This window comes from Bos taurus, chromosome 5, assembly GCF_002263795.3.
Source record: "Bos taurus isolate L1 Dominette 01449 registration number 42190680 breed Hereford chromosome 5, ARS-UCD2.0, whole genome shotgun sequence".
NCBI classification, from domain to species: Eukaryota; Metazoa; Chordata; class Mammalia; order Artiodactyla; family Bovidae; genus Bos; species Bos taurus.
The window spans coordinates 114,658,610-114,670,983 of NC_037332.1; the positions used below are offsets into that span (position 1 = coordinate 114,658,610).

Consider the following 12,374-nt stretch of genomic DNA (forward strand, 5'->3'; position numbering starts at 1 on the left):
ACCCATCAGTGTGGACTAACCACATCTCAGGCTCAGGAACCACCGGCCCGATCCGGCAGCCCAGGCCTAGACAAAGGAGAGGGTTGGCAGCTTCCTTGCCATCAGGTTTCTGGTCCCACCGCAAAGCAATGGCCACCTCCAGGGTGGTACATTCCTTTGCATATTTCTCTCTCCACCCCTCCCCCTCCCTTCTTCCCCTCCCTGCCCATCCTCCACTTCACCCCCCACCCAGACCAGACGTTGCAGATCCTCATGGACCTCACCCGGAGCGCCAGAAGCCAGAAATTCGGGATCGTCCACCCAGGCTTCAGTTTGAGCAAGCACATCCGAGACGGTCTCCAGAGACACCTCCCTGACAACGTCCACCAGCTTGTCTCGGGCAAGATGGTCATCTCGCTTACCAGAGTGTCGGACGGAAAAAACGTGCTGGTGTCGGATTTTCATTCCAAAGACGAAGTCGTGGACGTAAGCGGCTTATCTGGGTACTGTCGAGTCGGAAGGGCCATTTCGTTTTGGAAGCAACACAGGGAGGGGCTGTTGTAAGCCAGTCTGCCCCATTTTTTACTTAAGATGCAGGAGAACCTGGCTGCCCGTGATGCAGGTTGGCTTCCTGCACCAGAGTGATGGAAGCTGTGTGCCTCCAGCGGGCTGGTCCAGAGCCTGTGCAAACCTGGGGTGTCCCAGACAGTGTCAGCTTCGAACAGTGTCTCCCCCTCCTTCACGACTTGGTTCATAACCTCCTGCTCCAGGGACCTTATGTGTGTGGCCGTCCTCCCAACGATGCCTGTTCCTTAATGAGGACCCGCCCAGTGAAGCCCACAAGGGTGGGAGCGTGTCTTGGTTACTTCTGTCCTCTTGGCTCTAGCACAGAGAAGATCATTGGCGATATCAAAATGCCGTTTGGTTTGGCTGAGTCTTTTGTGAGAATGCCTTGGGCGTCATTTCACTTAACACGGGTCCATACGAGCCAGCTGCCTGGTGAATATAACCAGCTGCTTCTCAGCAGCCAGTGTCGTCTTCCACTTAACCTTGTTTCTGGGAGCATTTTCTAGGTCCCAGCACCTGTGCATTCCCACAGGAGCCCTTTTCTCTCATTGCACCAGTGTTACATCATGCTTAATTTAGTGCTCGCTAGCTCGGTGAGATGCAGAGCGTGGTCCCCCGGGACCCGCAGCAGCAGTATCTCCTGGGGGTGTTTTAGAAGTGCAGGCTCTCAGGACCCGCCTCCAGCCTGCCTCATCAGAATCTTAGGGGTGGGGCCCCGAGTCTGTGATTGGCCAAGCTTTCCAGGTGATTCTGATGAGTGTCAGTAATTGCAAAGCCCTGATCTAATCTCCCAGAGAAGGCAATGGCACTCCACTCCAGTGTTCTTGCCTGGAAAACCGCATGGACAGAGGAGCGTGGTGGGCTACGGTCCATGCGGGTCACAAAGAGTCGGATGTGACCTAGCACACAAGCATGCTGAAGTAATAAGTGTGTGGGCAGGCTCATCTTCATCCAACCATTCAGAAAAGCACCTGCTCTGCCAGCAGCGCTTTCAGGCTTATTGCTGTCCTTGCTTGTAGAAGGCTTGTGAAGGCCCAGGGAGTAAAAGGCCGCCTGGTCTGGGCTGTGCTGTGGTTTCACTCTCTTTTGTCTTCGCAGGCCTTGTGTTGTTCCTCCTACGTCCCTTTCATCTGTGGCTGGATCCCCCCTTCCTTCAGAGGCGTGGTAAGTCCACTTTTAAACGGTGTTTCTGGGAATTCCCTGGTGGTCCAGTGGTTAAGACTCTGCACTTTCACTCCCAAGGGCCTGGGTCTATCCCTAGTCCAGGAACTAAATCCCGTACTAAGCATCTTGCAACAAAAAAAAAAAGGAAGACAAGGCACTGGGCTCAGGCACCCTGGGCCCCTGAGACCTGTCCCTAAAAGAAGAAAGCCTTTTGCCTCTCAGCCTTCAGACAGAGGTTCCACAGCTGAACCCCTTCCAAGCTCTCTTGAAGCAAAACTGACTTTGTGTGGGATAATTAACTGCTCACCTGTAACATAAGCTGTTCACATAATCTCCACATGAGCACTGAAATAGGTGCCCAGGGGCCTACTTAGAGTATAAAATGCTCAACAGTCAATTTACTCACTTAAGGTTTAATTCTGAGGAGCTGAGAGTTTCAATCCTCTCTGCCTCTGACTCTGTCTTTTTCGGTCCATAGCTTTGGGCAGAGGCTTCCGACAGGGCTGTGATTCAACTCCCATGTAGACACATGTGGCTGTTCCTGAGCACTGGCTCAGGAGGAAGAGCAGAAGTTGAGGTGTCGGTCCTACAGACTCTGGGCTGGATGCTGGACCACCTGGCAGCCTCCTTCTAGGGCAGTGGTTGTCAAATAATTCTGTCCCTTGTCCCGGGACATCTGACTACGTCTGGAGACCATTTAGGTTGTCAGAGCTGTGGGAGAGAAGACAAGACATCCGCATGTCTCAGCAGGAAGGCACTTCAGAAGCGCTTTCGGTTCACGCTTTAACAGCAGTACGGGCCTCACACTGCAAAGACTCTTGCAAAGGCAGGTTATGAATAGGCTCACTCATGCCCCGGAGCTTCCGCCGGACAGACACACAGCTGGCCCTATTTACAGATGAGAAAACCGAGGCCTGGAGCCATGAAGCGGTCACCTGTGGTTCTCACAGCCCCTGCCTGGCAGACAAACCTAGAATCGAGTGTCTGCTTTAGCCCATGTTAGCTGGGCCACGTTGATCTGTTCCTTTCTTTCTTTCTAACATTTATTTGCTGATTTGGCTGTGCCGGGCCTTAGTTGTGGAACTCTGGCTCTTCGGTTGTGGCATGCAAATGCTTAGCTGTGGTGTCCCCGGTCTAGTTCCCTGACCAGCTACTGAAGCCGGCCCCCCTGTATTGGGAGTGTGGGATCTTAGCCACCGAGCCTCCAGGGAAGTCTCTGGACACATTTCTTAAGCCTTAGAATTGCAAACTGGGAGTCAATAATAGTGTGCAGTTGTTGCACTTTCGTGGAACTTACCTGCAATAATGCACACAAGTGCCTGGCACAGAGCCTGGCACTCTTAAGTATTAGGTAAATGTGGGTTGTTTTGTCGTTGTTGTCATTGTTATCTTTGCACTTCCCCTTGGCCGCCCCGGCCGTGGGCCACACACAGTCACAGCCTCAGTGTCCTCAGACAAAACCTGCTGAAAGTCAGAGCAGAGTGTTCTTGGGATTCCACTGAGCAAACTCAGAACATTCCTCCAGGAAAGTTCAGGCTGGAGGAAAACCCCACACGACGGAGAGTCATTGGACTTTACAGTAGACCTTGAGCGGCAAAAGAGGGCATGTGTGTGTGTGTATAGAGCAAACTCAGAACATTCCTCCAGGAAAGTTCAGGCTGGAGGAAAACCCCACAGGACGGAGGAGTCATTGGACTTTACAGTAGACCTTGAGCGGCAAAAGAGGGCGCGTGTGTGTGTGTGTAGAGCAAACTCAGAACATTCCTCCAGAAAAGTTCGGGCTGGAGGAAAACCCCACACGACAGAGGAGTCATTGGACTTTACAGTAGACCTTGAGCGGCAAAAGAGGGGATGTGTGTGTGTGTGTATAACAGCTGCCCATTGTTGTACAGCAGAAACTAAGACGACAGTGGGAAGCGCCTAGGCTCCAGCAAACATGAATTAAAAATGTTAGGTAGGTAGAATAGGGAAAAGGAATCCAAAATGGCGGTGGCTAAAAAACAAGGAAGGTCCGAGGACCAGAGTGAGGGAGCTTCGCTGAGCTGGGCTCCTGTTGTGCTTGGCCTCTTCCACGTAGAGGTTGTTTCAGCCAGGTTAAATCTGAGTCACGGCACCATAAATGTCACGCGAATGTATGTTCCTCGGTTCTTTGTCTCGTCACAACAAAGATTTGGAGCAACGGACATTAAAGCCCTCGGCATGTCACAGCTGTCAGGTCTTGGACAAACTGTGGTACAGCTCTTAGGCAAATCAGTGTTACAGCTCTATTTTATTTAGAAGATAGCAGGAGAGAGAGAGAGAGAGAAAGAGAGAGAAAAGAGCGCACGCACGCGGGAGAGAGAGTCCGAGAGAAAGCGCTTTGGCTCCTCCTTTTATATGTTTTTTTCTTCTACCTGGGCCTGCCCCTTGCAAATTGGGCTTAGCCAGGAGTGCTGTTTGTTCTGCCTGAAGTCTTCACTCTGGTCCTCGGACCTTCCTTGTCTTTTAGCCACCGCCATTTTGGATTCCTTTTCCCTATTCTACCTACCTAACATTACCCCCTCAAGAGATGGGAGGCCCAATTCTTTGGGAATAGGGGCGTCGAGGTCTTTCTGGCTACTTCCTGCTGAACTGGGGCGGCGAGGGGTATTGGGCCTCCCCCTCTTGCTAGTCTCAAGCCTCAGAGTCCTTATAGCGGTGTCCAAGGGTGTGTGATATTTTCCGTGGTCATCTGTAGTTTTATATCTTTGTTGAACTGGCACTGCATGTTGTAGCTGGTTGACCTGGGCAGAGACAAAACAGCTTAGACAATTGACAGTACATGGAATAATCATAGGCATCATCAATATAGCGTAACAAGGACTAGTAGGGACATTGGTCAATTTTAAATTCACATCGCCAGGATGGCTCAAGTCCCTCCTTGTTCAGGGATCAGAAGATCTATCTCCTGTCTGTTTTGGAGTACAGTCTCTGTCAAACTGTGTTGGCTCCTTAGAGTTATCCTGAGAAATCTTATCCCCGGAAACCAGGTTTTGGGGGTGTTCATTAGAATGACACTCATTGGTAGTTCTGAATAGGTATCTGAGGTCTCCCAGGGGCTCACAGGTGTATTGAGTGTCCTCTTCTGTTTTCTTCCATGGCTTGACTCGTGAGTAGTGAATCCAGGAGTCATGTCCTGGTACCTTGACTGCTGTGGGGGTAGAAAGTATTACAGGGTAGGGGCCCTTCCATGTGGGCTGGAGTTGAGCCTTTGGGGACCCATCTTTCCAGGCTTTAATTAGGACTTGAGTTCCTGGAGCATATAGTGGTGACTCTTTAGAATCTTTTGGGTCCTGGTTCATACCCCACAAGCGTATATCCTGTTGGAATTGCCCAATGGCCATGGTATAAGACTGGAGGGTCTGAACCTCTGGATCTAGGAAGAGGTCATTGACGTAAACAAAAGGTCTCCCATATAGCATCTCATAAGGACTAAGACCAACCTGTTCCTTAGGGGCAATGCGGGTGCAGAGGAGAGCTATTGGTAAAGCCTCCTTCCATCCCAGGGAGGTCTCCTGGGTTATCTTTTTTATCGCTGATTTTAAGAATTGATTGGCTCTTTCTATTTTTCCTGAAGATTGAGGCCTCCAGGCACAATGGAGATAATAAGTAATACCCAATGCTTTCGAGACCCCCTTGGGTGACCTTAGAAGTAAATGATGTCCCATTGTCACTTTGTAATGACCTGGGCAGACCGAATCTTGGAATGATTTCATGGAGCAGTTTTTTACCACCTCCTTAGCCTTCTCAGTCCGGGTGGGAAAGCCTTCAATCCATCCTGTGAATGTATCTATCATGACTAATAGGTATTTATACCCTTGAGAAGCTGGCATCCGGGTGAAGTCCATCTGCCAGTCCTCTCCTGGGTAGGCCCCACGTCGTTGGATGGGCTGGGCCAGCTGGGGTCTTCGAGCTCCTTGGGGATTGTTTATTTGGCAAATGGGACAAGAGGAGACCACCTGTCTTATAGTTGTTTGGAGGCCTGTTCCTCTGAAGGACCTTTCTAGTAATATTTGGAGGGCCTTTTCTCCTAAATGAGTAGTGGCATGTAAGGAGTTAACCAACTTCCATTGGAGGTTTCCAGGCAGAAAAAGGAGTCCCTCCTTTTGGAACCACCCCATATGATCTTCTTGAAAGCCCTCGCTCTTAGCTTTAAGAGTCTCACCTTCAGTATATGAAGGAGTTTCTGGCAAATTAGTCTGTGGAACTAAGGTGGCAATCCCTATTAGGTCATGGTTCTGTAATGCTGCAATCTTACCTGCCTGGTCAGCTGCTTGGTTCCCTCGTGCCACTTCCGTGTTCCCTTTTTGGTGTCCTTTACAGTGCGAGACTGAAACCTCAGTGGGCAGATGGACTGCCTCCAAGACTCGAAGAATCTGATCACCATATTTGATTGGGCACCCTCGGGTGGTCAAGTGGCCCCTTTCTTTCCAAACAGCCGCATGTGCATGTAGCACCAGAAAGGCATACTTGGAGTCAGTGTAAATGGCTATTCTTTTTCCTTTTCCCAGCTCTAAAGCTCGAGTCAGGGCTATGAGCTCAGCTAATTGGGCTGAAGTACCTGGTGGCAGAGGCTTAGCCTCTATGGTCTCAAAATTGGAGACTACTGCATACCCGGCTCTTCTTTTTCCATCCAAGACAAAGCTGCTTCCATCGGTGTGCCAGATTTCCTCAGGATTGGTCAGAGGATCTTCTGACAATCCCTCTCGGGGTTTTGTCCAGTGGTCCAAGGTTTCTAGACAAGAATGAAACGGGAGAGAGCCCTCGGGGGTAGAGAGGAGGGTGGCTGGGTTAAGAACCTCACAAGGGAATATAGTGAGGCCTGGATTTTCCATATCAGACATCCATAAGTGGCCTCTCCCATTTAGGAGTTGTTTTACTTGGTGGCTGGTAAAAATAGTTAGTTTGCCCCCAAAGGAGAGTTTTAAAGCATCTTCTATCATGATTGCAATAGCTGCAAGATTTCGAAGGCAGGGGGGCCAGCCTCGGGAAGTTGGATCGAGCCTCTTGGATAAGTAAGCTACAGGCTGGGGCTCAGATCCCAACCTTTGAGTTAACACTCCCAAGGCTATTCCCTCTCTTTCGTGGACATAAAGTTGGAATGTTTTTTCTGGGTCTGGCAACCTCAAGGCAGGTGCCTGAGTTAAGGCCTGTTTTAGTGTAGCCTCTGCCTCCTTTTGAGGAGTTCCCCACATCAGTGGGATTGAATCATCTCGTCCCTTTAAGCTTTCATATAAGGGCTGGGCAATTAGACCATAATTGGGTATCCAGATTCTACAATAACCAATTAGCCCCAGGAAAGCTCGCAATTGTTTTCGAGTCGTGGGGGAGGGCAACTGGAGAATTCCTTGTACCCGGTCAGAGGACAGCCTCCTGGACCCGTGTGTAATCTGACCTCCCAGGTAAGTGACCTTTGTCTCGACCATCTGTGCCTTAGCACGGGAGACTTTATATCCCCTTTCTGCCAAGAAGTTTAGAACCTGAATTGCATGTTGTTGGGCACTTTTCTCATCTGGAGAGCAGATTAGTAGGTCATTACATATTATTACATATTGTAATATTTTCCCATTAGGTCCCAGGTCCAGATCTAGGAGATCCCGGCCAAGGGCCTGTCCAAACAGGTGGGGGCTATCTCTGAACCCCTGAGGTAATACTGTCCAAGTCATCTGTTGGTGTTTTTCTCCTGGGGCCTCCCACTCAAAGGCAAAAAGGTATTGGGATTCTTTAGCCAGTGGTATGCAAAAAAATGCGTCTTTGAGATCCAAGACAGTAAACCATTTGGCACTGGGTGGGATTTCTCCCAAGATTACATAGGGATTGGGTACCGTGGGATGGAAGGGGACTACAGCTTCATTTATGATCCGGAGATCTTGAACCATTGGCCAGGTTCCGTCTTTTTTCTTTACTGAATGGATTGGGGTGTTACATGGCGAACTGGTAGGGACAAGTAGCCCACAAGCAAGGACTTTATTTATTAAAGGCTGTAGTCCCTCCCGGGCCTCTCTTTTGAGAGGATATTGTTTCCGGTTAGGAAACCGAGTGGGATCTCGGAGGACAATGATGACCGGTTCAGCTTGGTGGGCTCGTCCAGGGATCCCCTGGTCCCACACCTGGGGGTTAATTTTGTCTTCCCATAGTTTTTGGTCCCTCTCTATTGAAGGTGTAATGGGTTCTTCAGTAGTAACCAGGAACTGTAGAGCTCTGGGGGCTGAAAAACTTACCACCACAAGGGTGGTCCCCAGTTTAGTGAGTATATCTCTTCCCAATAAGGGGGTAGGACACTCAGGGACCACCAGAAACTGGTGGGAAAATATTTGTCCATCCCAGCAACAAAGAAGTGCTCGGGTGAATCTTTTAGTAGTTGCTTTTCCTGTAGCACCCAAAATGGTACAGGTTTGGGAGGAGAAGGCTCCGGAGTAGGAGATCAAGACAGAGTAGGTAGCCCCTGTGTCAACCAAGAAATTCTCGGACCTGCCTGCCACATCCAGTTGTACCCTTGGCTCCAGCCCCGTGATGGTTATCTGTGACAGGTGGGCTGGCTGGAGCGGGCCGCTTCAGTCCTCTCGAACCATCGTGAGGGCAGGCTTGGCACTTGACCTTGAGGTTCTTGGGTTCCCAGGGCAGAGTGCCGCCCAATGTCCCAGTTGATGGCATTTGTGGCAAGCCGTTCTAGGAGACTTGTCACGGTTTGGACACTCTCTGGCCCAATGCCCCACCTGTCTACAGATCAGGCATCTGTCTTGTGCCTTGTCCTTCAAGGACTTGGGGTTTGCCATAGGGCTTCTCTGGAGGGCAGCCAGCATCTAGGCATGCCTTGTCTCTTTCTTTCTCTCCTTCTCCTGGGCCTTGGCCTCCTTCTCCTGTTCTCTGTTATAAAAGGTATTGGTGGCTGTCTGGACCATCTCATCTAAAGAGGCAGCAGGGTCCTGCTGTTGTAGTTGCTGTAACTTAATTCTGATATCTGATGCACATTGGGACAGGAATTTGTCCTTTAAAATCACCCGTCCCTTGTAAGAGTCTAAGTCCAGGTTGGTAAACTTTTGGAGTGCCTCTTTTAGCCTCTCCAGAAAGGCAATGGGGTTCTCATTGGGCTCCTGAGTTATTGCTGAGACTGGGCACAGTCCCACAAGTAATAGGCTTCTTTCTGTCTCCATAGGTAGACTTCCTTAGGGGTGAGTCTTTCTGAAGCTTATCCTACCCAGAACGGTTGCAACCTGAGAGCCAGGCGTCCCCGGGTCAGGGTGCAGATCCCCAGGCAGGCTGAGGCATGATGGCCTCCCAAGAATTGGGTCCCTGGGCAGGTCGAGGCGTGACGACCTCCTGGGACCCCTGGGACTAGAGGATCCCCGAGCAGGTTGAGGCGTGACAACCTCTCGAAGACCGATCCCTAGGCAGGTCAAGGCGTGATGACCTCCTGGGACCCCCCGGACTGGAGTTTGGGCGTCCCCAAGATCTCCAGTGTGACCAGTATTGGGTAGGATTAGGGGTTGGATATTATAGAGTATTTCCCTCCCAAGGCCAGCTATTTTCTGGTTGTCTCTCCAGAAGATTGTAGAGGCAGTCTTGTGGGTCTGGATGGGGCTCAGGAAAAGAGCATGAAACAGGAGGGAAGGGGGCAGAGCACAACCTTTGAAAGAATGACATAGCACAAGGGTGTAATGTAAACCAATTGAAATCAACTGGGTCCAAAATGACAAGTCAAATTCAAGTAGACCTTAATCCCCAATCTATAAGCCAACAGACACACCCAGAGGTGGCAGGACAGCTCCAAGGCACAAGGTCAGAAGAGGGAGGAGTGGGTGGTTCCCCAATGGTTGGGTTGTTCCTCTCACTCACTAGCATATGAATTCCATCCCCTCACAAAACCTAGCCAGGCCTAATTCCATGGCTGAAGCCCTTGCCCTCGGCAATGGTTCACACCCTGAAGGGTGGCTTCTCTCTGGATCCTAACAAATCTACCTCTTATCCCTTTGTCTCTCAATGAATTTTTGCAATGAGACATCAGAGCCTGAGTTTCACTAGTTTTGGCCGGGCTTGAGTCCCGGAGAGCTGAAGGACAGGAGGAAAAAGCAGTGGGAAAAACATGCCAAGGAATCCCCTTCATAGCCCGCTGGAAAATTTGCTAAATATCTGACCGGTGCTCACAGTTTCATTGGTCTGATCTTTGGCACAGAGAACAGAAAGGACAGAAGAACCCCCACCGGCTTGGGTAACAGCTACTGGGGCTCAGCAGATAGCGCCTCTGGGGCATGCTGAGGAGCAGCCTCTCCAGAGTCCCTCAGTTGTGCCCCTGCCGCCCACCTGTTAGCGGGGGGTTCGAGGAAACAAGAAACGAGAGATTGTAAAGGTCCCTCCAGCCATAGGAGCGAGGACCTCTTACCTTAACTGGAGGTCTTCTGGAATCTGAGACTGGGCCACGTGAGCTTTCTGCTGAGTTCGGTTTTCGTTGTCCCGGTTTCCAGCACGATGGGCCTTCCCCTGCGCTGGGTTTCTTCACCTTCCACTTCTAGCGCGGGAGCTTCGCTGAGCTGGGCTCCTGTTGTGCTTGGCCTCTTCCACGTAGAGGTTGTTTCAGCCAGGTTAAATCCGAGTCACGGCACCATAAATGTCACGCGAATGTATGTTCCTCGGTTCTTTGTCTCGTCACAACAAAGATTTGGAGCAACGGACATTAAAGCCCTCGGCACGTCACAGCTCTCAGGTCTTGGACAAACTGTGCTACAGCTCTTAGGCAAATCAGTGTTACAGCTCTATTTTATTTAGAAGATAGCAGGAGAGAGAGAGGGAGAGAGGGAGAGAGAGAGAGAGGGAGAAAGAGCGAGAGAAAAGAGCGCACGCACGCGGGAGAGAGAGTCTGAGAGAAAGCGCTTTGGCTCCTCCTTTTATATGTTTTTTTCTTCTACCTGGGCCTGCCCCATGCAAATTGGGCTTAGCCAGGAGTGCTGTTTGTTCTGTTTGTTCTGCCTGAAGTCTTCACTCTGGTCCTCGGACCTTCCTTGTCTTTTAGCCACCGCCATTTTGGATTCCTTTTCCCTATTCTACCTACCTAACAAAAACATAAAAAGAATTGGAAAAACAGTCCCTTGCTTCTGCCCATCTCAATCTCAACTTTGCTGATGTTGGGTTCCAAGTCCCTTTCTGCCAGTGAGGGATCTGACGCTGACAAACAGCTACGATGCAGAAACTAGTGCTGTGTGTGCACAGCTGACCACTGTGGGCCTCCAGGGAGGACTCTCCTGATCCCGAAGGCATGCCTGAGCATGCCCCATCCTGTCCGGGACTCATCTTAGGCCAAAGTGTGCCTTGGCATGTCTCCCTTTGGAAGGACTGGCTGGGGAAAGCCTCCCCCTTGTGATATTTGAAGGCCCCCCCACCCCCACCATGGGCAACGACAGCTGGGCTATGATGATTTGAGGTTCGGGAATCATTCAAGATGTTGGCATCATAGGTTCAGACTCGATCTAAACTGTAGCAAAACCTTGCTACCCCAGCCTGGCCGTGGGCACTAGGGTTGTTGGAGACTATGAATACATTAATAGGAGGACTTCCCAGGTGGCTCAGTGATAAAGAACCTGCCTGCCAATGTAGGAGACGCAAGAGTTTGGGTTTGATTCCTGGGTCGGGAAGATCACTTGGAGTAGGAGATGGCACCCCCATTCCAGGTATTCTTGCCTGGAGAACCCCATGGGCAGAGGAGTCTGGTGGGCCACAGTCCATGGGGTCGTAAACAGCTGGACACAACAGAGTTCCTGAGCGCTTACATGGAATATAGGAAAATGGATTCTCACAGTGCTTACCCAGATGCTCCTTTCCTGTGGGATAAGATGCCAGTTTTTTTAAGAGCACAAGTCCCGGGTTCGCCGTGTCATTTAAGTCTCCAGTGCTGGTTCTCATTGCCCAGGTGTGGACAGAGAGTCAGGACCACAGGTTAGGTGTCTCATCCAAGATCGCTCAAGCAGCAGGGGGCCTCGGGAATCGAACCCATGACCATCTGTCTCTCTTTGGCGCCATCTACATCACACTCTGCCCTGAGTGCGCTCAGCGCCCCTAGTGGATGCGAATTACATGGACTCGCCTGGGGGCACTCATGACTGGGCCCAGCAACGTGGCCAGGCGCCAGCCTCCGTGTGCCTCTTCACCCGGCACTGTTCTGGTGCAGTGCGCGCACTGCGCAACAGCATGTGGCAGTCCTGAGTGCCAGCCTGCAGCCTGGCCTGGCACAGAAATGCTTGCTGGGGATTTGCTGCAAGAGTTGTTCCAAACTCCCTGGTCTCTCACTAGGTCTCCCTGCGGCTCTGAGAAGTCTCTATCCCTAATCTGAAGCACACAGAGAACTCCAGCCCAGAGCTAATGACAGTGTGTCCTTTTATTTTGTCTTCTCCCTTAAAAGCGATATGTGGATGGAGGAATAAGTGATAACATACCCTTTGTTGATACCAAAAGGACCATCACTGTGTCCCCCTTCTATGGGGAGAGCGACATCTGCCCCAAAGTCAAGTCCACGTTCTTTCTTAACGAAGGATTCACCAAGCTCAATATGCAGTTCTGCACAGAGAACCTCTACCTGATGTTCCAGTCGCTGTTCCCACCAGATGTCAAGGTGAGAGGGGCCTCTGAGTTCTGGGGGTGGGTGCTGTTCTCCCCTT

At 50.8% G+C, this 12,374-nt stretch overlaps 1 protein-coding gene across 2 annotated transcripts in view; it reads left to right on the forward strand.

The window, feature by feature from the left end:
* The window catches only part of LOC100297709 (patatin-like phospholipase domain containing 3), a 33,818-nt gene that overhangs the window by 3,199 nt on the left and 18,245 nt on the right, over positions 1-12,374 (forward strand). For both annotated transcript variants that reach the window (XM_024992822.2, XM_024992823.2), the window contains exons 2-4: positions 233-465; positions 1,645-1,710; positions 12,119-12,328. In XM_024992822.2, coding sequence (XP_024848590.1) covers positions 233-465; positions 1,645-1,710; positions 12,119-12,328 — 509 coding nt within the window. The remainder of the gene's footprint in view (positions 1-232; positions 466-1,644; positions 1,711-12,118; positions 12,329-12,374) is intronic.